This window comes from Microcaecilia unicolor, chromosome 2, assembly GCF_901765095.1.
Source record: "Microcaecilia unicolor chromosome 2, aMicUni1.1, whole genome shotgun sequence".
NCBI classification, from domain to species: domain Eukaryota; kingdom Metazoa; phylum Chordata; class Amphibia; order Gymnophiona; family Siphonopidae; genus Microcaecilia; species Microcaecilia unicolor.
In genome coordinates, this window is record NC_044032.1 from 4,647,634 (window position 1) to 4,669,105 (window position 21,472).

Below are 21,472 nucleotides of genomic sequence, written 5' to 3' on the forward strand. Positions count from 1 at the left end.
TGTGGACGGTGTATTTTCCGGGCAGAGGGGGGGTCGCACTCGGGATGGACTCAGGTGGGTGTGCGTGTTGTTGTTCTTGGGTCTGTGCAGAGGAAGGGGCGTGGTGTGTTTGGGGGGCGGGGCATAGGATCAGGATCGGGATCGGGGGCGGTGGCTGCGCTCGTGCTCGCGTTGCCCTAGTTCTTCTGTCTCTGCTGCTGTTGGATCATCGGACGGAGCTTTTCTCTCTCTCTCGCGTCTTCGGGGCTTTAACGGCAGATCCGAGCGGAGGATCCGGACCTTACGAGTCCCGGCGATCGGAGGGGGCGGCGGCGGCTGCTGCTGCTGCGAGATCGGCGCTTCGTTCAGGCCTTAAACCTTCCCCCCCCCTGCCTTGCCCGTCCTCCTTCCTGCCTGGGGGAGACTCCTTCCCCCCTCTGCAGTACCTGCCCCCCACCCCGAGTAGGCCTTGCCTCAAGCCTCCCCCCCCACCTGAATCCCCTCCTGAAAGCTTCCTGGACTCTGGGGGAGGCATTTGCTTGAAGCTTCCCCCCCTCCCCATAACCTTGGCTTGAATCCCCCCCCCCCGACATTTTACCTGTATGTTCCTGGTATCTGGGGGGGGGGGCCTTGCCTGAAGCTTCCCTCCCCCCCATAAGCTTTAGCCCCGTACCTTGAATTCCCCCCCCCCCAAACATTTCCCCTATATATTCCTGGTCTCTTGTGGGGGCCTTGCCTGAAGCTTCCCTCCCCCCCATAACCTTTAGCCCCTTGGCTTGAATCCCCCCCTCCTGACATTTTCCCTATATGTACCTGGTCTCTTGGGGGGGCCCCCCCCCCCATAACCTTTAGTCCCGTACCTTGAATTCCTCCCCCCCCCCCCCAACATTTCCCCTATATATTCCTGGTCTCTTGGGGGGGCCTTGCCTGAAGCTTCCCTCCCCCTCCATAACCTTTAGTCCCTTGGCTTCAATCCCCTCTACCCCTGACATTTTCCCTATATGTTCCTGGGCACTGGGGGAGGCCTTGCTTGAAGCCCCCCTCCCCCACCCCTTCTCTTCTCTCCCCTTCCTCCCCAGCCCCTGGGGGAGGCCTGGTGCGGACCCCCTGAGGCGCACGTGAATGGGGATCCCTAGGACTAGTCCAACCTACGGCCTCGGGTTTGCCTGGCGCGGTGGAGATGGCGAGAGATAAGGCCGGTGAGAAGCGGGCTGGGCTCTCGCTGCGCGTGGACCGCCTGGATGAAGTGGACAATGAGCCCCTCGGCGGCGGGGGGCTGCCGGGGCTGGCGCCGACGCCTCTTGGATACGGTCGTCTGCGCCCTTCCTCGTACCGGGCGCTGCGCAGCGCTGTGTCCACCTTGGCCCGCATCGATGACTTCTACTGTGAGAAAATTGGCTCGGGCTTCTTCTCTGACGTCTTCAAGGTAAGGGACGGGGGCTGCAGTTCTCAATGGGGGGCACCAGTGCCCGGTGTGTTTTGCAAATGAGGAAGATGCGGGCTCTGGTTTTTGCGCTGTTCTGCTCTCATGTGTGCAAGAATTTTCTGCCTCATCCCTTTATGAAATGGGAGTGCTGAGTTTTTAGTAGCCACCTCCATTCCTGAGCAGGATCTCTCGGATCCAGGGATGCTGTGGGGGAGGTGGGGGCATGTTGGGGCTGAGCCGCCTTGCACACCCAGGTAATCCGCCAGCTGGTGACTGTTGAGGGCAATGGTGGGCAGCTGTTACCCCAGGCTTTTGTCACAGAAGGATGCTGGCAAAAGCCTTGATGTGCTTTATGGGCAGCCGGAGCCCTTGTCTGCCTCATGGGATCTGGTCCAGAGCTGTCAAATTACCCAGTTCCCAACAGGTACTGAGCCAAGTTCCATCACTGTCAGTTTGTTTTGGGTTTGGCACTCTCAGTAATTCTGAAATGTTGGCACCTCTGGTTCTAGGAACCAGGGTTTAGGCCAGAGTTGGATTTGTGACATCCTTCTGTTGCACCGCGATGTCAGTTCAAAACCAGGGCCGGCCGAAAGGTCGTCTCCTGGACCTGCGTATCACAATGGACTGGGGTCAGCCACGCCGAGGCTGACGTTTCTTCCTCGGCCTTCAGGCCCCAATTTGGGGAACAGTATTTGGGGCTCTGTGTTCCTAAAAACCCTGAAGATCACATACAGTGAAAGGTGAACAAGATTGTGGTACTGAGTTCTGGGACTCTCAGGTCTCAAAGCATTATTTGTTACCATCCTACTGACTTTCACCGATTAGCCATCTGGACTGGTACTGTGTAATGTTATTACTGCTTCGGCTAGCGCAGCTGGCATTACGGGGTGCAAACAGGGCAGTTGCAGGGATGCCAAGATAACCCAGCTCAAGGCTGGAGATTTCGGGCCAGTCCTGGGTTTCTCACCACATCAGTCCATTATGGGACTTGCCTCACTGATTGCAGTGGACAGGATCAGGCACTACAAATCCCACACTGCTTCGGGATGTAAGTTCAAAACCCAGGGCTGGCTCAAAATCTCCAGCCTGGAATTGGGTAACTTGGCCTCTCTGCAGCTCCCTGGCCCTTCATGCCACAGGGGACCCAAGCCTGTCTGAATCTGCACTGTATATACAGGTGACTAGTGGGTTTTGGGGCCCTGTTCAAATTTGTGTATGTTGGAAAGAGTTGCTGGTTCTTTCTCTGTACTGGTTCCTACACGGGGCAGATAGTTGCATGTGGGATTTGAGAACCTGTGAAATGTCTAATTACCTGATCTAGACGTTAAAAAAACAGCCTTCCCAACCCCCCCAAGAGTGTTACTGGTCCAACATGTTTTTAGTACACTTCTGTTCATTGTGCTGAATCCCTGGGAATATCCATAGCAGCTTTTGAATGGTCAGTGAGGTATCAGACAGAATCTCAACCAACCTGAATACCCGGTAATGTCTTCCACTTCCAGGAACGCATCCAACATTATTCGATTTTATTCCTGTTTACTGAAGCATCAGGAGCTGCCTCAGCTGCAGGCATAATCCATAATTTAGCAGCTCTTGGCATGGAGGAGCCCTCTCCGAGGGAGTTTAAAGGACAACCCCGGCTCCTACTGCTGCTTCATGTCTGTAGCACTGCTAGACCGACACGGGAGACGGTCCCTGCTCCACGGAGCTTACAGTCTAGTCGAGACCGATGATGTGCAATTATTTTCCAGAAACCTCTCAAGTTCACTGTGATCAGGGAGAGTCAGGATGTGATTTCAAAGCAGCTTCCAAAGCTGGTACTTTTTAGTCTCGATTATCCGACATAAATGGGACCGACCCCTCGTCGGATAATACGGGAAACAATGGTGATCCCTCAAACGATGCATGGAAGACGTACACAGAACAACATACTTTATGCATGAAGAACAGACGTAGGGACTCTTTAATTAAAATATTGTTTATTAACGCTGATCAGCAATGAAAAAAAATTGTACAGCAGGCAATGTGAACAGAAATACAGTACGGTACAGAACCGAGCAAGGGAAACCATATTTATCAAGTGCATATACAGACATAAGGTCACTTCACTGGCTTCCGATCAGATACCGCATACAGTTCAAGCTTCTCCTTCTTACCTACAAATGCACTCAGTCTGCAGCTCCTCACTACCTCTCTACCCTCATCGCCCCTTACATTCCCGCCCGAAACCTCCGATCACAAGACAAATCCCTCCGGTCAGTACCCTTCTCCACCACCGCCAACTCCAGGCTCCGCCCATTCTGCCTCGCCTCACCCTATGCTTGGAATAAACTTCCTGAGCCCTTACGCCAAGCCCCCTCCCTACCCATCTTCAAATCCTTGCTCAAAGCCCACCTCTTCAATGTTGCTTTCGGCACCTAACCTTTATACCTTTCAGGAAATCTAGACTGCCCCTATTTGACTGACTGTACATTTGTCCTTTAGATTGTAAGCTCCTTTGAGCAGGGACTGTCCTTCTATGTTAAATTGTACAGCGCTGCGTAACCCTAGTAGCGCTTTAGAAATGTCAAGTAGTAGTAGTAGTACGTACAGAACCGAACAGAGCCCCACTTCTCAAGATCACTGCATGTCCAGCCTTACTCGAGTTGTCTTTTCCAGTCAATAATAGCAGAAATCATGACATCAGAACCAGTGTGTGGTGGTGGCGGCCAAACAAGAAAATAGTATGCTAAGAATTATTAGGAAAGGGGTTCAAAATAAGACCAAGAATATTATAATGGCTCTGTATCGCTCCGTGGTGCAGCCTCACCTTGAGTATTGCGTTCAGTTCTGGTCACCGTATCTCAAAAAAAGATATAGCAGAATTAGAAAAGGTTCAAAGAAGAGCGACCAAAATGATAAAGGGGATAGAACTCCTCTCGTAATGAGGAAAGGCTAAAGAGGTTAGGGCTCTTCAGATTGGAAAAGAGATGGATGAGGGGAGATATGATTGAGGTCTGCAAAATCCCGAGTGGTGTGGAATGGGTAGAAGTGAATCGATTTTTCACTGTTTCAAAAAGTACAAAGACCAGGGGACACGCAATGAAATTACATGGAAATACTTTAAAAACAAATAGGAGGAAATACTTTTTCATTCAAAGAATAGTTAAGCTCTGGAGCTTTCTGCCGGAGGATGTGGTAACAGCAGTTAACGTATCTGGGTTTTAAAAGGATTTAGACAAGTTCCTGGAGGAAAAGTCCATAGTGTGTTATTGAGATGTTTGCCCCGGGATTGGTAGCATGGAATGGTGCTAATAATTGGGTTTCTGTCACGTGCTTGTGGCCTGGATTGGCCGCTGTTGGAGGTGGGATGCTGGGCTGGATGGACCATTGGTCTGACCCAGTATGTTTATTCTTACGTTCTTAAGCAGAGTCCCATGTCTCAAGGCAGCAGAATGGAAACGGCAAACCCTCCGGATCTAAGAATGAGAGTAAGAATAAAGAAAGTGCTGTAAATGTAACTGGTTCATAAAATTATCTACGGCGAAGCCCCGGCATACATGACAGACCTCATAGACCTACCAACCGGAAACAAATCCGAATCAACACGAACATATCTAAATCTCAACTACCCAAGCTGCAAAGGACTCAAATACAAATCGACTTATGCATCCAGCTTTTCCTACATCAGCACACAACTCTGGAACGCATTACCAAAAGCCGCGAAAACAACGTATGACCACCTAAACTTCCGGAAATCACTAAAAACTAACCTGTTCAAAAAGGCATACCCTACCGACCCAACTTAAATGCCTGAACTCTGCAACACAACGAAACCAAAGCACGTAATGGACACAACTTAACTCTTCCGCTCTACGATTCCCTAATGTGTCTGTTCCACATGAACCTCATCTTATCATGACATCACTTTGTATTTGTTCATACCGGAGTCGGCTAACGCCTCTGCGGTACAATGTAAGCCACATTGAGTTTGCAAATAGGTGGGAAAATGTGGGATACAAATAAATAAAAACTGAACGGGATTCTGGGGAATAGGGGGCTGACTCGATGACTTCCAGCAGACAAATGGTGCAAGTAACTGAAGTTGCAAAACAAGCAATAACCAAAATGCAGCCAGAGCAGTGAAGCGGCTTCTAGCGCCAAAATGCGAGCGAGAAAACGCACCACACATATAGTTCCAGTATTCAACAGTGCTTTTGTGACCCCTGAGGCAGGCGGTTCCAGCCACCGAAACAGCTTGGAGAAAAGGCGGCTGAGGGGTGATATGATAGAAGTCGACAAGATAATGAGCGGAGTAGAGCGGACAGATGTGAAGCGTTTGTTTACACTTTCAAACAACAACAAAACCAGGGGACACAAGATGAAGCTAGAATATGGTAGACTTAAAACAAATAGGAGAAAGTTTTTCTTTACTCAGCGTGTAGTTGGACTCTGGAACTCGTTGCCGGAGAATGTGGTGGCACCGGCTGGCCTTACGGAGTTTAAGGGGTGTTTGGACAGATTCGTGAAGGAAAAGTCCATTGAACATTATTAAAAAAAAATATATATATATTTTTGGGGGGTTTTGCCGGGTTCTTGAAGCCTGGATTGGCCACTGTCGGAGACAGGATGCTGGACTTGATGGACCCTTGGTCTTTTCCCAGTATGGCGTGCTTATGGTCCTGTGTCGGGTCCACACTTGGTGCTTGTGCAGTAAAGTTCTAGTTGCAACCGTTCGCCTGTTGGACGTCACTGAATCACCCCCTACTCCTCCTCCATCTTGGACTTACCGCAGGGGCTTTTTCCTTCTTTTGGTTTTAATGTAAATGAACAAACAGGAATACAGTAGGTGTACATATGGTACTGCATGAAATTCATTGTGGTCAAGAATCTTACCATGGTTCTGTTTCTGCAAAAGCACGGCCTCTGATCAAAAATGGATCCCTAAGCCACTCGCTTCTTAACTCGGATGAGGGGTGCATGAAGGAATATCAGCTGTACTGTAAGATCAAGAACATGGCTTCCTTGCGGTGTGAAAAGTCGTGCGCTTCTTAACCCAGATACATTAACCGTTGTTACCATAAATACATAAGCATCGCCATGCTGGGATAGACCAAGGGTCCATCAAGCCCAGCACCCTGTCACCGACAGTGGCCAAAAGAACAAGCAATTTGTCCCGCCCATCCTAGAAATACTGTATTCCCTCGTCCATTCAATAACATTCTACGGCTTTTTCCTCCAGGAAGCCGTCCAACCCTTTTTTGAAGTCCGCTAAGTTAACCGCCTTAACCACCTTTTCCGGCAGTAAATTCCAGAGTTTAACTACGCGTTGAGTGAAGAAAAATTTCCTCTGATTCGTTTTAAATTTACCACACTGCAGCCTCATCGCATGCCCCCTTGTCCTAGTATTTTTGGAAAGCGTAAACAGATGCTCCACATTGACCCGTTCCATTCCACTCGTTATCTTATAGACCTCTATCATATCTCCCCTCAGCTGCCTGGTAACAAGCATGAAGCACCACCTCAGGGAAGGCCGTTCAGCGCAGCAGAATGGAAAGCACAGAGTCGGGAGGAGAAGGCGTAGGTAAGAGCAAATCGCCTTGTGAGCAGAGTTTGAGGAGGGGTGGGGGGGAGCAGGGTGAAGGTGCTTTCAGGTATAGGAGAAGCTTGAGACCTGAAGTGGATGGGAAACCAGTGTAGTAATGATGATAGGGATCAACTGGTAAGAAGGATGTTATTTGGATGATCTAAGAAACTTGCCCAAAAACGGAACAGCAGAAGGATTTGAACTGGGCTTCTCTGGCTGTCAGCCAGTGCTCTAACCATTACCAGAAGATTGGTGTAATGTTTGCTGTTCGGGGCTCTGGTACCCAGAATTCTGTCAGTGACACGACCTTTTATTCAGGTGTGGCTCTTGCAATAGTGCCGTGATCTGTCCAGTGACAGGGCATTTTGTTCATAGTAACATAGTAAATGACGACAGATAAAGACCTGTACGGTCCATCCAGTCTGCCCAACAAGATAAACTCATTTTACATTGTATGTGATACTTTATATGTATACCCCACTTTGATTTTTCCTTGCCGTTCTCCGGGCACAGACCATATAAGTCTGCCCAGCACTCTTCTTGTTTTAAGTTCTGAAGCTATTGTCGAAACCCCTTAAAATTTACACTCCAGCCCATCCGTATCTATTCAGTCACGATCAAGGCGTAGACCGTAGAAGTCTGCCCAGCACTCTCCTTGTACTAAGTTCTGAAGCTAATGTCGAAGTCCCTTAAAATTTACAGTCTAGCCCATCCATATCTATTCAGGTGTGGGTCTCATGCCTTCAGGGTATAAAAACATCCCATCGTTACCTTGGACACTTCTTACGTGAGACCAGCAAATGTCATTACAGCCTATAGCTACGTACCAGGCCCCGTCGACAACTGCTCTCCATCCTCCTCGCATTACTTGGCTCAGAGGAAAGTAGGGTTGAGGTGCTTGGGATGACTCTTGATAGTTTTGGGTGAGGATGGAATTAATTGTCACTGTTGTTGGACTAATGTTCTTCAGTGCAAGGCCTGGAGGCCAGTGGCTGCCCCTGGAGACCTTTGAAGATGGCCCCCATCATAATTCTGTTTTTCTCCCCCATTACTCTCTCTCTACCCAAGTTCATGACAGAAAGGGGAAGGTAGAAGTGGGGAAGAGCTTCTTGCTTGAAGGACAAAGCATTTCTCAATAGACAAAGAGAATGCATTTGGAAATGCCTTCCTCCTCAAGGATACCTTCAATGAAAAGTCAGAAGGCAGGCTAGTGGGAATAAATGTCATTAACCCATGCTGGTCAGCAATATTGGTGGCTGTCCTTCAGCTCATTTAGATCCAAAGTGGCCCTGACTTAAAAATGAGTGAAGCCCACTGCAGTGAGTTCTTGGCGCAAGCTTTGTCATTCACACAGGCAACGAAGCAGCAGCTGGAGGAGTCCAGTAGACTGAACTCATCAGACAGGGGAAGGAGATTGGGGAACAGGGGTGGAACTTTCTGACCACCTGACTCCGTGGTGGACTTGGCCTCTGGCTCGTGACACTGGGATGTGGACTATGGCTAGAGGACTCCATTCTGCTGGTAGAATACAAGGCGGGGGAGGGGGCTTGGCTGGAGGGCTGTCTCCTGCTGGCTGAGAATGGGCTAGATGACTCCCCTTCCCCATTCCTGCTGGTAGAGGATACAGGAGGGGTGGGTGCCATGGCTAGAAGACTCTCACTGACTAAGGTCACAATATCTCGGTGAATGTTTTCTGATAGTGACACTTCTGCTTTTCTTATCTTCATATTGCCCCTAGTTTCAACAAACCATATGTAGCGTCAGCTCTTCTCTGCCTGTTGCTAAAACCAAGGCTTCTTCGCCTGCTTTGTTCCTCTTGTCTGTGACTATGTATTAGCAGTTAACCAACTGCATCAACCCTTCCCTGTAGTGACTGTGCTCCATCCGATGTATGACAGCAGAGCCTGTGAGAGTCACATGCAGGTTTTCTTTTCCATCTCTGTGTGAATTTTGCACTGTGTTTAATGCTGATGAGGCCTCTTCAAAGACCCTTAAATGCTCTACTGCTTGGCAGGCTCCTGATCCCCGGCTGAGTGATTGAAATGAAGCAATGATATTTAGTGGGTTGGACTTTTGTAATATTGCCTGTCTGGGTCTCCCGCCTTCTTCTGTGCAGGCTTTGATGAACTCTGTGTCACAGCTGTAGCTGGGACTGTAAATTTGAACACATTACTCCTTCTCTTGCTCAACCAGGATGGCTTCCAGTAGTGTTTCGTGCTAAATACAAACTTCCACTACGTCCCACAGATCAATCCAGAGACTAGACTCGTCTCTGGATTGATCTGTTGGGATTAAAGGAAAGAAAATTATCAGGTAGGAACTAATTTTTCCTACTTTTGCTAGTCCACCTTGGCCTTTATCACTACTCACCTTTGTATACTTGACGTGCTCTTCAGCCTTATTTTCCTGCGAGAGCATTGCGCTCAGCATCTGCCTGTTTGCTGGAAATGCCGGATTGTTCTAAGCTAAAACTTGAAATGACTCATTGACGAGTTTTCTCGGTGGCTGGATCTTTCGAGTGGAACAAGTTGCCTCTACAGATACGACGGCCACAACCTACTACATCTGGGCAAGTCACTTAACCCTCCGTTTCCCCAGGTACAAAATAAGTACCTGTATATAAAATGTAAACCGCTTTGATTGTAACCACAGAAAGGCAGTATATCAAGTCCTATCCCCATGACCCTTGAGCCTGTACTGTCTCCAGGGGACTTTTACTCTGGCTTACTGCTTGCCAATCAGTTCCGGCTGGAGCGCGTGCCATTTCCGGTGCTTCGGGAATTTTTTTCGCTAGCGTGGCACCAACCGGCGGTAATCGGGTATCGCTACAAGCTGCCCGGTTACCACAGAAGCCCTTACTGCCACTTTAGTGGGTGGTGGTAAGTTCTCCCCACCGCATGGCGACGCGCTAAGGATTATCTTACCTTGTGGCCGTTTTTTGGGTGCTTTGTACCTGCTGCGGTAAAAAGGGCCCTGGCGTGTGGAAAGAAGTGTCCCCACTGCTGCCGCAGGTCCCTTTTCGCAGCAGCTTAGTAAAAGGACCCCTCAATTCTTTTGCAGTGTGCCCTGGTCAAACCTGGGGCTGGAGCACTACAGGCCTGTACTTAAGGTGCTGATGGGCGGTACCAGGGTTACAGTGCAGCTGAAACCTCATTTTCAGGACCTGCTTCACACACAAATCCCAAATACTTGCACCCTTCGGTTTCCCGCTTATCATTTTATAATGGGATCCTTGTGCGGTCGTTACTCAGCTGCGTGTCGGAGCACTGGCTGAAACCACAAGCTAGAACCGCTCTACAATATTTTGAAGTAGGCTGGGGAAGCGAAGAGGCCCTGGTTTTCTGCACTAACGTGTGGGTGTGAGTTTTAGATCTCCGTCCCTGAATCTGTGTCAGAGACACTAGGAAGTGCACCACCGACTTCAGACAGAGCCGTCCCTCCCCTCTCATCTGTGGGAAAACAAGAGGCTCCAGTAACCCTCAGCACTTTGGGAGACTTTCTGTGACTCAGCTGGAAGAGAGCAGGGATTTGTGGGGGGGGGGGGGGGGGGGCTGAGAAAAGTGGTGATCACAAACTGGGCATGCTGTTTTGTGGAAGATTGCTGTATAATAATGGAACATGGTCCCAAAACAAGAAAAGGCGACTCGTTTGCAAATGCCAGACCGACAGGAAAGAGAGGAAACCAAAATGGAGATTCCAAGTGAAGGTTTATAGTAACAAGTGGCCAAATTTCACCCCACCTAGGGCTGCCTCAGGGGCAGCAGTACTGTTTAAACAACAGTAATATAAAAAAAATCATTATTAGTAAAATCATAAAAAAGCATAATATAGTAACATAGTAGATGATGGCAGAAAAAGACCTGCACGGTCCATCCAGTCTGCCCAACAAGATAAACTCATATGTGCTACTTTTTGTGTATACCCTACCTTGATTTGTACCTGTCTTTTTCAGGGCACAGACTGTGTAAGTCTGCCCAGCACTATCCCCTCCTCCCAACCACCAGCCCCGCCTCCCACCATCGGCTCTTGCACAGACCGTATAAGTCTGCCCAGCACTATTCCCCGCCTCCCAACCACCAGCCCCGCCTCCCACCTTCGGCTCTTGCACAGACCGTATAAGTCTGCCCAGCACTATTCCCCGCTTCCCAACCACCAGCCCCGCCTCCCACCATCGGCTCTTGCACAGACCGTATAAGTCTGCCCAGCACTATTCCCCGCCTCCCAACCACCAGCCCCGGCACAGACCGTATAAGTCTGCCCAGCACTATCCCCTCCTCCCAACCACCAGCCCCTCCTCCCACCATCGGCTCTTGCACAGACCGTATAAGTCTGCCCAGCACTATTCCCCGCCTCCCAATCACCAGCCCCTCCTCCCACCACCGGCTCTGGCACAGACCGTATAAGTCTACCCAGCACCATCCCCGCTTCCCGCCACCGTCTCTGCCACCCAATCTCGGCTAAGCTCCTTAGGATCCATTCCTTCTGAACAGGATTCCTTTATGCATATCCCACGCATGTTTGAATTCCGTTACCGTTTTCATCTCCACCACCTCCTGCGGGAGGGCATTCCAAGCGTCCACTACTCTTTCTGTGAAAAAGCATAATATAGGCAATAAATCTGTGTTCTTATGATTTTACTATTTTTTTTTATACAGACTGGTTAAAACAAATCTCACTCATAAACATATGTCCATGTTTTTGTTTGTTTAGAAGTGAGATTTTTTAAATCATAGTTTTATTGCCTCTAATTTTTTAATGATTTTACTAATGATCTTATTTATACTATTTTTGTTTACACTCTACTATTGTCCCCCGAGGCAGCCCCAGCTGTGGCCAAACTTGGCCATTTGTTTGAACCCCTGACATGATGTTACTATAATAAACCTTCATTTGGAATCTTTCTTCAATTTTGGTTTTTTTTTTTTTTCTTGCTGTATAATTTAACATGACCAGAAACTGGGTTCACTTACAGGAAGGGTGACTGGTGCTCCGCAGAGTTGCCCTACTGGTCCCCATTACCAAAATGATGTTCTTTTATTTATTTATTTATTTATTTATTGAGATTTATTAACCACCTTTATGAAGAGATTCGCCCAAGGCAGGCAGTGTACAGCGGGTAGAGTTTAACATAAAACTTACAATTTTATTAACAGCATCCTATATAATAAAAGGCACCTCCAACATTCTGAAGCTGACTGCATGGCTGAGGCATTCCTGCTCTCTGTATCCATCTCCTGAATTGACATCACGTACTTCCGGGTTCCTCACAAGCAGAAGTGACCAACCACACGAGGTTTCTCGGCTTCAGAATGTTGGAGGTGCATTCTATTAAATAGGATTGGTCAGTTCCTTTCCTATATAATAAAAGGCACCTCCAACATTCTGAAGCTGACTGCATGGCTGAGGCATTCCTGCTCTCTGTATCCATCTCCTGAATTGACATCATGTACTTCCGGGTTCGTCACAAGCAGAAGTGACCAACCACACGAGGTTTCTCGGCTTCAGAATGTTGGAGGTGCATTCTATTAAATAGGATTGGTCAGTTCCTTTCCTATATAATAAAAGGCACCTCCAACATTCTGAAGCTGACTGCATGGCTGAGGCATTCCTGCTCTCTGTATCCATCTCCTGAATTGACATCATGTACTTCCGGGTTCGTCACAAGCAGAAGTGACCAACCACACGAGGTTTCTCGGCTTCAGAATGTTGGAGGTGCATTCTATTAAATAGGATTGGTCAGTTCCTTTCCTATATAGTAAAAGGCACCTCCAGCATTCTGAAGCTGACTGCATGGCTAAGGCATTCCTGCTCTCTGTATCCATCTCCTGAATTGACATCACGTACTTCCGGGTTCCTCACAAGCAGAAGTGACCAACCACACGAGGTTTCTCGGCTTCAGAATGTTGGAGGTGCATTCTATTAAATAGGATTGGTCAGTTCCTTTCCTATATAATAAAAGGCACCTCCAACATTCTGAAGCCGACTGCATGGCTGAGGCATTCCTGCTCTCTGTATCCATCTCCTGAATTGACATCATGTACTTCCGGGTTCGTCACAAGCAGAAGTGACCAACCACACGAGGTTTCTCGGCTTCAGAATGTTGGAGGTGCATTCTATTAAATAGGATTGGTCAGTTCCTTTCCTATATAATAAAAGGCACCTCCAACATTCTGAAGCTGACTGCATGGCTGAGGCATTCCTGCTCTCTGTATCCATCTCCTGAATTGACATCATGTACTTCCGGGTTCGTCACAAGCAGAAGTGACCAACCACACGAGGTTTCTCGGCTTCAGAATGTTGGAGGTGCATTCTATTAAATAGGATTGGTCAGTTCCTTTCCTATATAGTAAAAGGCACCTCCAGCATTCTGAAGCTGACTGCATGGCTAAGGCATTCCTGCTCTCTGTATCCATCTCCTGAATTGACATCACGTACTTCCGGGTTCCTCACAAGCAGAAGTGACCAACCACACGAGGTTTCTCGGCTTCAGAATGTTGGAGGTGCATTCTATTAAATAGGATTGGTCAGTTCCTTTCCTATATAATAAAAGGCACCTCCAACATTCTGAAGCCGACTGCATGGCTGAGGCATTCCTGCTCTCTGTATCCATCTCCTGAATTGACATCACGTACTTCCGGGTGACCAACCACACGAGGTTTCTCGGCTTCAGAATGTTGGAGGTGCATTCTATTAAATAGGATTGGTCAGTTCCTTGAAGCACAGCCAGAGCTCAGCGTCCTGCACAGTAACGCTCAGACACCAGAGAGAGGGAGGGAGGTATCTCTGTCACACACACACACTCTCTCTCACACACTCTCTCTCTCTCACAGTCAATGTCTTTCTCTCTCTCACTCTCATACACTGTCTCTCACATACTCTATGTCTCACACTGTATCACATTCATTCTCTATGTGTCACACAGTCACTCACACACTCTCTTGGTCTCATACACTCAGTCTCACAGAGAGTCTGTGTCTCACACACACTCTCGCTCTCGCACACACTGTATCTGTGTGAAACACACTCTCTCTCACACTGTGTCTCACATACGCACTTGCACACACTCTCATTCTCACACACACACACTCTCTCTCTCTCATAAACAAACTCGCACCCAGACTCACTCTCTCTCTCACACACACACACTCGCACATTCACTCTCTCTCTCACACACAGTCACTCTCACATACACTCTCTCAAACATACACACTCCGAGGAAAACCTTGCTAGCGCCCGTTTCATTTGTGTCAGAAACGGGCCTTTTTTACTAGTAACAATAGTAAAACAGGTAAAGACACAGAATGAAAGAGGAAAACAAAAGCAGCAAATTGAGACTTAATAATAGGACTACCATGAAACAGAATCAAAAATATAGACATTTAACAGCACTGAAATTCAAATAACAGAGATATAATACGATGTCAGCATAATACTAATGAAACATCTAATAAGCACACGTTAGAACGTTCGAACAACATAGCTACGATACTAATGCTTTTTTACACTACAGCTTACCATGTAGCTGAGGGGCCAAGGGCAGATATATAGACGGGAACGAGATGTGTGCCCAATAAGTGGCAGAAGCCTCTTAGCTGGAGGAGTGGAGTGGAGGAGTGGCCCAATGGTTAGTGTAGCATGCTTTGATCCTGGAGACCTGGGTTCAGTTCCCATTGCAGCTCCTTGTGACCTTGGGGAAGACACCAAGGCCGTCTTTTACTAAGGCACGCTTATGTTTTTAGCGCGCTAAAATTGTGGACACTCTTAAAAACGTTAGAGACACCATTAGGAATGCATTGGCGTCTCTAATATTTCAGCACGCCCATGCTAAAAACGTGAGCGCGTCTTAGCAAAAGACGCCCCTAAGCCTCAATTGCCCCAGGTACGCAAACTTAGATTGCGAGCTCTCTAGGGACAGAGAAAGTACCTGCATATAATGTGTACAGCGCTGCTGCGTACATCTAGTAGCGTTATAGAAATGATTAGTAGCAGATATGCGGTCAGGGGTGCGTGTTGAAGTTTTTATGCATCTGCTGGAGGTTAACGTAGACGAGAGCAGGGGCCAGAAACCCATAGTTTACGAGAGAAGTCCAGGCTAAAATAGCACTGAAAGGTCAGCCGCAGGAAGAGATGTAAAATTAGAAAGCCTTTCCCTGTTTCTTTGTAAAGCAAATGCGACTCAAAACACTGCAACAGAAAATCGGCTGGGGATTTATGATTTAGCTCAAGGCGAGTTACATTCAGATACCCTAAGTATTTCCCAGTCCACAAAGGCCTTACAATCTAACGTCATACTGAGGCAGTGGAGGGTGATTATTATAAATTTGGGCTTAGCTCAAACCTTTTCCAGTGGTAGCTGAGTGGTAGGTATTTTCCTTTCCCTGTTGGGGGCTTACAGTCTAATGTTGTGCTGGAGGCAATGGAGGATTAAGTAACAAGGAGCCCCAGTGGGATTTGAGCCCAGGGTTCTCAGCCCCTTGCTCTAACCACTAGACTATTCCTGCTGGCTCCGTTCCTTGGTTTGCAAGCCCTCAGAAGTGTTACGCAAGTATCTCAGTTCTTGAAAATCATTCTTTGTATAGAACAGTCCAGAAAAGCGCATGCTGCTCGGGGTAGGATGGACCTCGGGGCGGTGTGGGAGAAATTTCTGTGCAAGAGCCAAAATGGCACAAATGCATCTGGCCAGTTTTAGTGTGCAAACTGAGTGCTGGTGTTTTCCCTACCGACCCCCGTGGAGCTGGGATGAGTAAGTGCTTCCAAGAATACACAAGTGAGGCAGTGTGGAGAGCGTGGGCTTGTCGATTTGGCTTCTTGCCCCTAGTTCATGTGCGGGATAGAGTTCTCTCTTTTTATAGACTCTGAACATCTGACGGGAATAAGGGGGTAGTGCATGGGGAAGCCAGGCAGCTGTTTCACAGATTGGGAGCAAGGCAGACCCAGAAATACTTTGTGATCCTCTCAGTATTGCCTGGTTCCTGCAAAGGACCTGCTCTTTTAAATGTTTGCCATGATTTTCTTCAACATTGACCAGCAGTTGAATTAACATACATACATAGTAGATGACGGCAGAAAAAGACCTGCACGGTCCATCCAGTCTGCCCAACAAGATAACTCATATGTGCTACTTTTTGTGTATACCCTACTTTGATTTGTACCTATGCTCTTCAGGGCACAGACCGTATAAGTCTGCCCAGCACTATCCCCGCCTCCCAACCACCAGTCCCGCCTCCCAACCACCGGCTCTGGCACAGACCGTATAAGTCTGCCCAGCACTATCCCCGCCTCCCAACCACCGGCTCTGGCACAGACCGTATAAGTCTGCCCAGCACTATCCCCGCCTCCCAACCGCCAGTCCCGCCTCCCAACCACCGGCTCTGGCACAGACCGTACAAGTCTGCTCAGCACTATCCCTGCCTCCCAACCACCAGCCCCGCCTCCCACCACCAGCTCTGGCACAGACCGTATAAGTCTGCTCAGCATTTTCCCCGCCTCCCAACCACCAGCCCCGCCTCCCACTACTGGCTCTGCTATCCAATCTCGGTTAAGCTCCTGAGGATCCATTTCTTCTGAACAGGATTCCTTTATGTTTATCCCACGTATGTTTTAATTCCGTTACTGTTTTCATTTCCACCACCTCCCGCGGGAGGGCATTCTATGCATCCACCACTCTCTCCGTGAAGAAATACTTCCTGACATTTTTCTTGAGTCTGCCCCCCTTCAATCTCATTTCATGTCCTCTCGTTCTACCGCCTTCCCCTCTCCGGAAAAGGTTTGTTTGCGGATTAATACCTTTCAAATATTTGAACGTCTGTATCCTATCACCCCTGTTCCTCCTTTCCTCCATGGTATATATGTTCAGGTCCGCAAGTCTCTCCTCATACGTCTTGTAACGCAAATCCCTTACCATTCTCGTAGCTTTTCTTTGCACCACTTCAATTCTTTTTACATCCTTTCTCTCTTCAGACTTCTTATCCTGGCATATAAACGTGTTACCTTTCCTCAGGCTTCCACACCTGCCATCTTATGATGCTTTCAGTTCTCCCCCCCCCCCCCCCTCCCCAAATATCCAGGAGTCATCCAGCTGGTCCATTTTTTTAAATTCAGCCCCAAACCACGTTTCCACAGACTGCTTTCGTGAGATGATCCATGTGCCAGCCATTTTGCATATCTCTGCGTTGTGTAAGGGTAAAGTTTGTCCATCCTGCAGAAAACTTTATAAGCGTCATACGTGTGGAATTGTTACAGAGGGAGGACGGCGAGATGCTCCGTGTGAGAACCCGGAGCCTGTTAAACATAGCTGGACCCGCAGGGGAACATGTCCTCAGACCGTTGGAACGGGCAGGCCCGTCCTCCGCGTTTCTCGCCTTTTCCAGCGGTGCCGTGGACGGGGCTGCAGAGCTGAGGTGCCAGAAGAATGCTGAGCTCATTGCTAGGGATTATTGTAAGAATTCCAGGGCTCGGAGCCAGACCCAAAAGACTGGATGAAAGAAACCAAAATAAGAAGCTAAGGCTGAGGCCTGGGTGACAGGCCTTGTGCCTGTGGCAGTAGCTAGGAAGGATTATTTCTAGCTCTTTGTGAGTGTCCCCCTTGAGGGGAATCCTGGCCCTGGTTCCTCCTTTTTTGAGGTTTTTTTTCCTCTTGGTAGGATGCCGAGTGCTTGGCATGGGGGGGGGGGGGGGCTTTCTTGAGTTTTTGCCCTGCAGGCCATTCTTCCACATTGTTAAAAGGAGACATGAGTGAGACTCTTACTGGGAAATTCCTTCTTCAGACAGGTACCTCTGTCTGAACTCTCTCTGCTTGTGATCTGTGAAAATGAAACCTTTGTCCTATATGTGTGGAGTTATTTATATCCCTATGGGTATGTTCTGTTGGAAAGTAGACAGTTTGCTATGTTAACCTGGCAAAAATAAAATTGAGTGCAGACCCTCAGGCCGGCGGAAAGCTTCATAGCTCTGTGGTAGTATTGGTTTTGCTTTTTCTGGTTTTCATTTCTCCCTTTTATAATCCTCTGCACAGGCCCGACAGGGGAGCCCTGCTGGCCTGACATCTGAAGGAAAGTTGTCTTGAAGGTGAACTGAAATATTTGTAGATCTGGAATGAATTAAAAGCACATTTCAGTCTGAAATAGAAAAAAAAAAAACTCCCATCTTTGTGTCTCATGTCTTTCGCTTTGTAGATCTCATTCCTCGCTGTGTACTCTGAGCAGATGCAGAATGGTTGCCCCCCCCACACCCCCAAGCACTCCTTTTCCTGGTGGACCAAACAAAGATTGATGAGTGAAGAGATTTATTGATCAGGCGAGGGAACAGCAGCCGAGGGCGTGATGCTCTTCGCAATAGCACGTTGGTAGGCCCTGTGTTTTGAAGGAGAAACGTCCTTGCTGATTACACTTTTAGCTGGAAAGATTTGCTGTCTTCACGCAAGAAACTCAATTGGATTTAGTGGAGGTCACAGAGACATGGTACACGGAGCACCGTGACGGGGGCTGGAAGAAACGGAGGAGGAGGTGCAAGAGAACTACAGAGCTGAGGCAGCAAGGAGGAGGCACCCTGGCTTAATCTGGAAAGAAGGAATGGAACATCTATTTATAAGGGTGTGAATTACAGACCTCCCTTGCAGGCAGAATATTAAAAATGGGTAGAGATTTACTGGGAAAAAAATTGTTCTGTAAGAGGAAGCGCGATTTGCTAGTTGATGTCAGTCTGCTGGATACAATTGAGATTAGAGCTGTATTTGAATAGCGTACTTTACTGTTCAGCTGAGTACGAATAATTATGGGCATTGAGCTTTTAACGTAACAAATAATAGAAGCAACATGAAATCAGAGATCAAGTGTTTATTTCAGTAGGATTTAGCACAGTAGAGCCTCGGATTAGTCGTATTTGAATTTCAATCACTAAAGTTAGGACCTTCCGGCTGCGATGGCAACCTGGGTGCTGGCAAATGTACTTTACTTCAGAGACAGGGATCCCTCCTTCCTTTGCAACCCCCCCCCCCCCAACAATCCTCTCTTTCCCTTTGCCTGATTATTACTCAAAAAAACTCCAAACAGCCCAGAACACCGCAGCCAGACTCATTTTTGGTACACCTAAATACGAAAGTGCGAAACCCCTAAGAGAGAAACTGCACTGGCTCCCGCTCAAGGAACGAATTGAGTTCAAGATCTGCACGACTGTACACAAAATCATCCACGAGGATGCCCCGCTCTATATGTTAAACCTAGTGGACTTACCGCCCAGAAACGCCAAAAGATCGGCCCGCAAATTCCTCAACCTGAACTTCCCCAGCTGTAAAGGAATGAAATACAAACAGGCTTATGCTACTACCTTTGCGTACAAAAGCACTACCCATGGCCCTGAAAACCATAACCAATCTAACCAACTTTCGCAAAGCTTTGAAAACACATCTCTTCAACAAAGCCTACAAAAGTCACCCTCAATGAAACAAATCATTCCTTAAACCACCCAAGTACACCAAAAAACACCTCGCACACGACCTTACCGAACACCTTTCCATCTAAATCCTCTTTCACCTTTGCTTATGATCGACTGTTTTTTTAAATCATGTAACGACGTTATCATATCTATACTCTGTAAGCCACATTGAGCCTGCAAAAAGGTGGGAAAATGTGGGGTACAAATACAATAAATAAAATAAATAAATGACAAGATTACACGTTTGTATGGCGTAACATAGGCCCGCAGCTTCTTTACTGGTACCACGTGACACAAACAACTCAACCTGAGCTACTTAAACAATGTCCAAGCATGGACGTTTGCCACCCCTCCAACCACTCGCCCTCACAGCAAAGTGGTTCGACATTAGCCTAGCCCTGCCTCAGCCGAGCGAGGACCCATGATGCCGGCATGTACCTCCTCCACGCCTAATTTAAACCGGGTCACCCCACCCCTTAGTTAAAATCCGGCTCATCCCCTACGAGCCTAAGACCCTGTAGCTCGGGTTACCACCAGCCAATCCCACACCTCCAACACCCCGTATGTCCTCGGAGGTGGGGAAAGCCACCTCCGAGGAGCAGGAAAAAGCCCTGCAACTTGGAGGCACTCCCTTAAATCACCTTGCCAAGCGTCCCTCCCCTTCCAGGGATCATTGGGTTTAACAGCCAATCAGCTCAGCCCCTGCTTGGCTTACCTTTAAATTGTCCAATGGCAAGCCAAGCCATCAGGAACCTATTTTCCTGTATACTTATCTCCTCCCAACCTTCTTTGCTTCCCCTACTCACGTATTGCCTGCTCACTGCCATTGCCAGTTCGGAGGGGCTCATCCTTCAGTTAATGATGCCTTCCAGACAGGCTCTTGGCTATTTAATTCAGTGTAAAATATTTAACACTAGTAAAAAAGGCCCTTTTCTGTATGAAATGAAACGGGCGCTAGCAAGGTTGTCCCACGGCCCCCTTTCCTCCCCTCCGATTTCCATGCCGTCCTCCCTCTCCTCTCCTACTCCCCTGCAACTCACCACTTTGTCCATAAGTTTCCAGGTGTTCTGTACGGGCCTGATTGTGTTTTTTTTTTTTTTTAACAGGTGGTGCATTCCCCTCCCCCTCTGAGCTCCAGGCCCTCTCTCCCTCCCTCTGTCACTCTCCTTCCCTCTGTCCGTCCTCCAAGTTCCAGTCCCCCCTTCCCCCTCCGAGTTCCAGACCCCCCTCTCCCTCCCTCCCTTCCTTCCGCATTCCAGACCCCCCTCTTTCAGTCTCACACACGTCCTTGCGATGCCTCCACCCGCGCCCCTCCCATCCCCCTACGTGCACGTCACCCCCCCCCCCAAAATCGCCAAACCCCCTCTGCTACCCTCCCCTCCCCCCCTCTTACCGGGGTCCCGGCGGCAGCAGTGAAGAGGGAGCAGGCTCAGCGAGTCTGCTCCCTTCTCTTCGCTGTCAGCTCTGACTCTGGTCCCGCCCTCATTTCCTGTTTCCGCAAGGGCGGGACCAGAGTCAGAGCTGACAGCAAAGAGAAGTGAACGGTGAGGAATAGTTCAGTCAATGAATAGTTAAGCTCTGGAACTCTTTGCCGGAGGATGTGGTAACAGTGGTTAGCACATCTGGGTTTAAAAAAAAGTTTGGACAAGTTCCTGGAGGAAAAGCCCATAGTCTGCTATTGAGACAGACATGGGAAGCAACTGCCACGATTTGGGTTTCTTCAGGTACTTGTGACCTGGATTGGCCACTGTTTGGAAAACAGGATACTGGGCTGGATGGACTCAGAATGACTACTCTTCTGTTCTTATGTAAACCTTTTTATTAAGTATGTTATAATAAGTTATGTTACATATTGCTTCTAGTTCACATATATCTGAGCAGTTCAATGCAGATTACAGAAGAGACTGGAAAAACAAAATGGAGGACTTACATATTTCAGAACAACAAAACACAATTAATTAGACCAAAAGTGCTTTTCAAATAACCACGTTTTTAAGAATATCAAATAGCTGGGATTTATTCGGATTCCCAAAGATAAAGAATTCCACAAGACCACGGACTGATATTAA

At 48.1% G+C, this 21,472-nt stretch overlaps 1 protein-coding gene across 1 annotated transcript in view; it reads left to right on the plus strand.

Annotated features, from left to right (window-relative positions):
- Positions 1–843: 843 nt before the first annotated feature.
- TESK1 (testis associated actin remodelling kinase 1) overlaps positions 844–21,472 on the plus strand; it is a 219,818-nt gene continuing 199,189 nt past the window's right edge. The window contains exon 1 of the mRNA XM_030192744.1: positions 844–1,405. Within this exon, the coding sequence (XP_030048604.1) occupies positions 1,160–1,405 (246 nt within the window). The 5' untranslated portion in view covers positions 844–1,159. The remainder of the gene's footprint in view (positions 1,406–21,472) is intronic.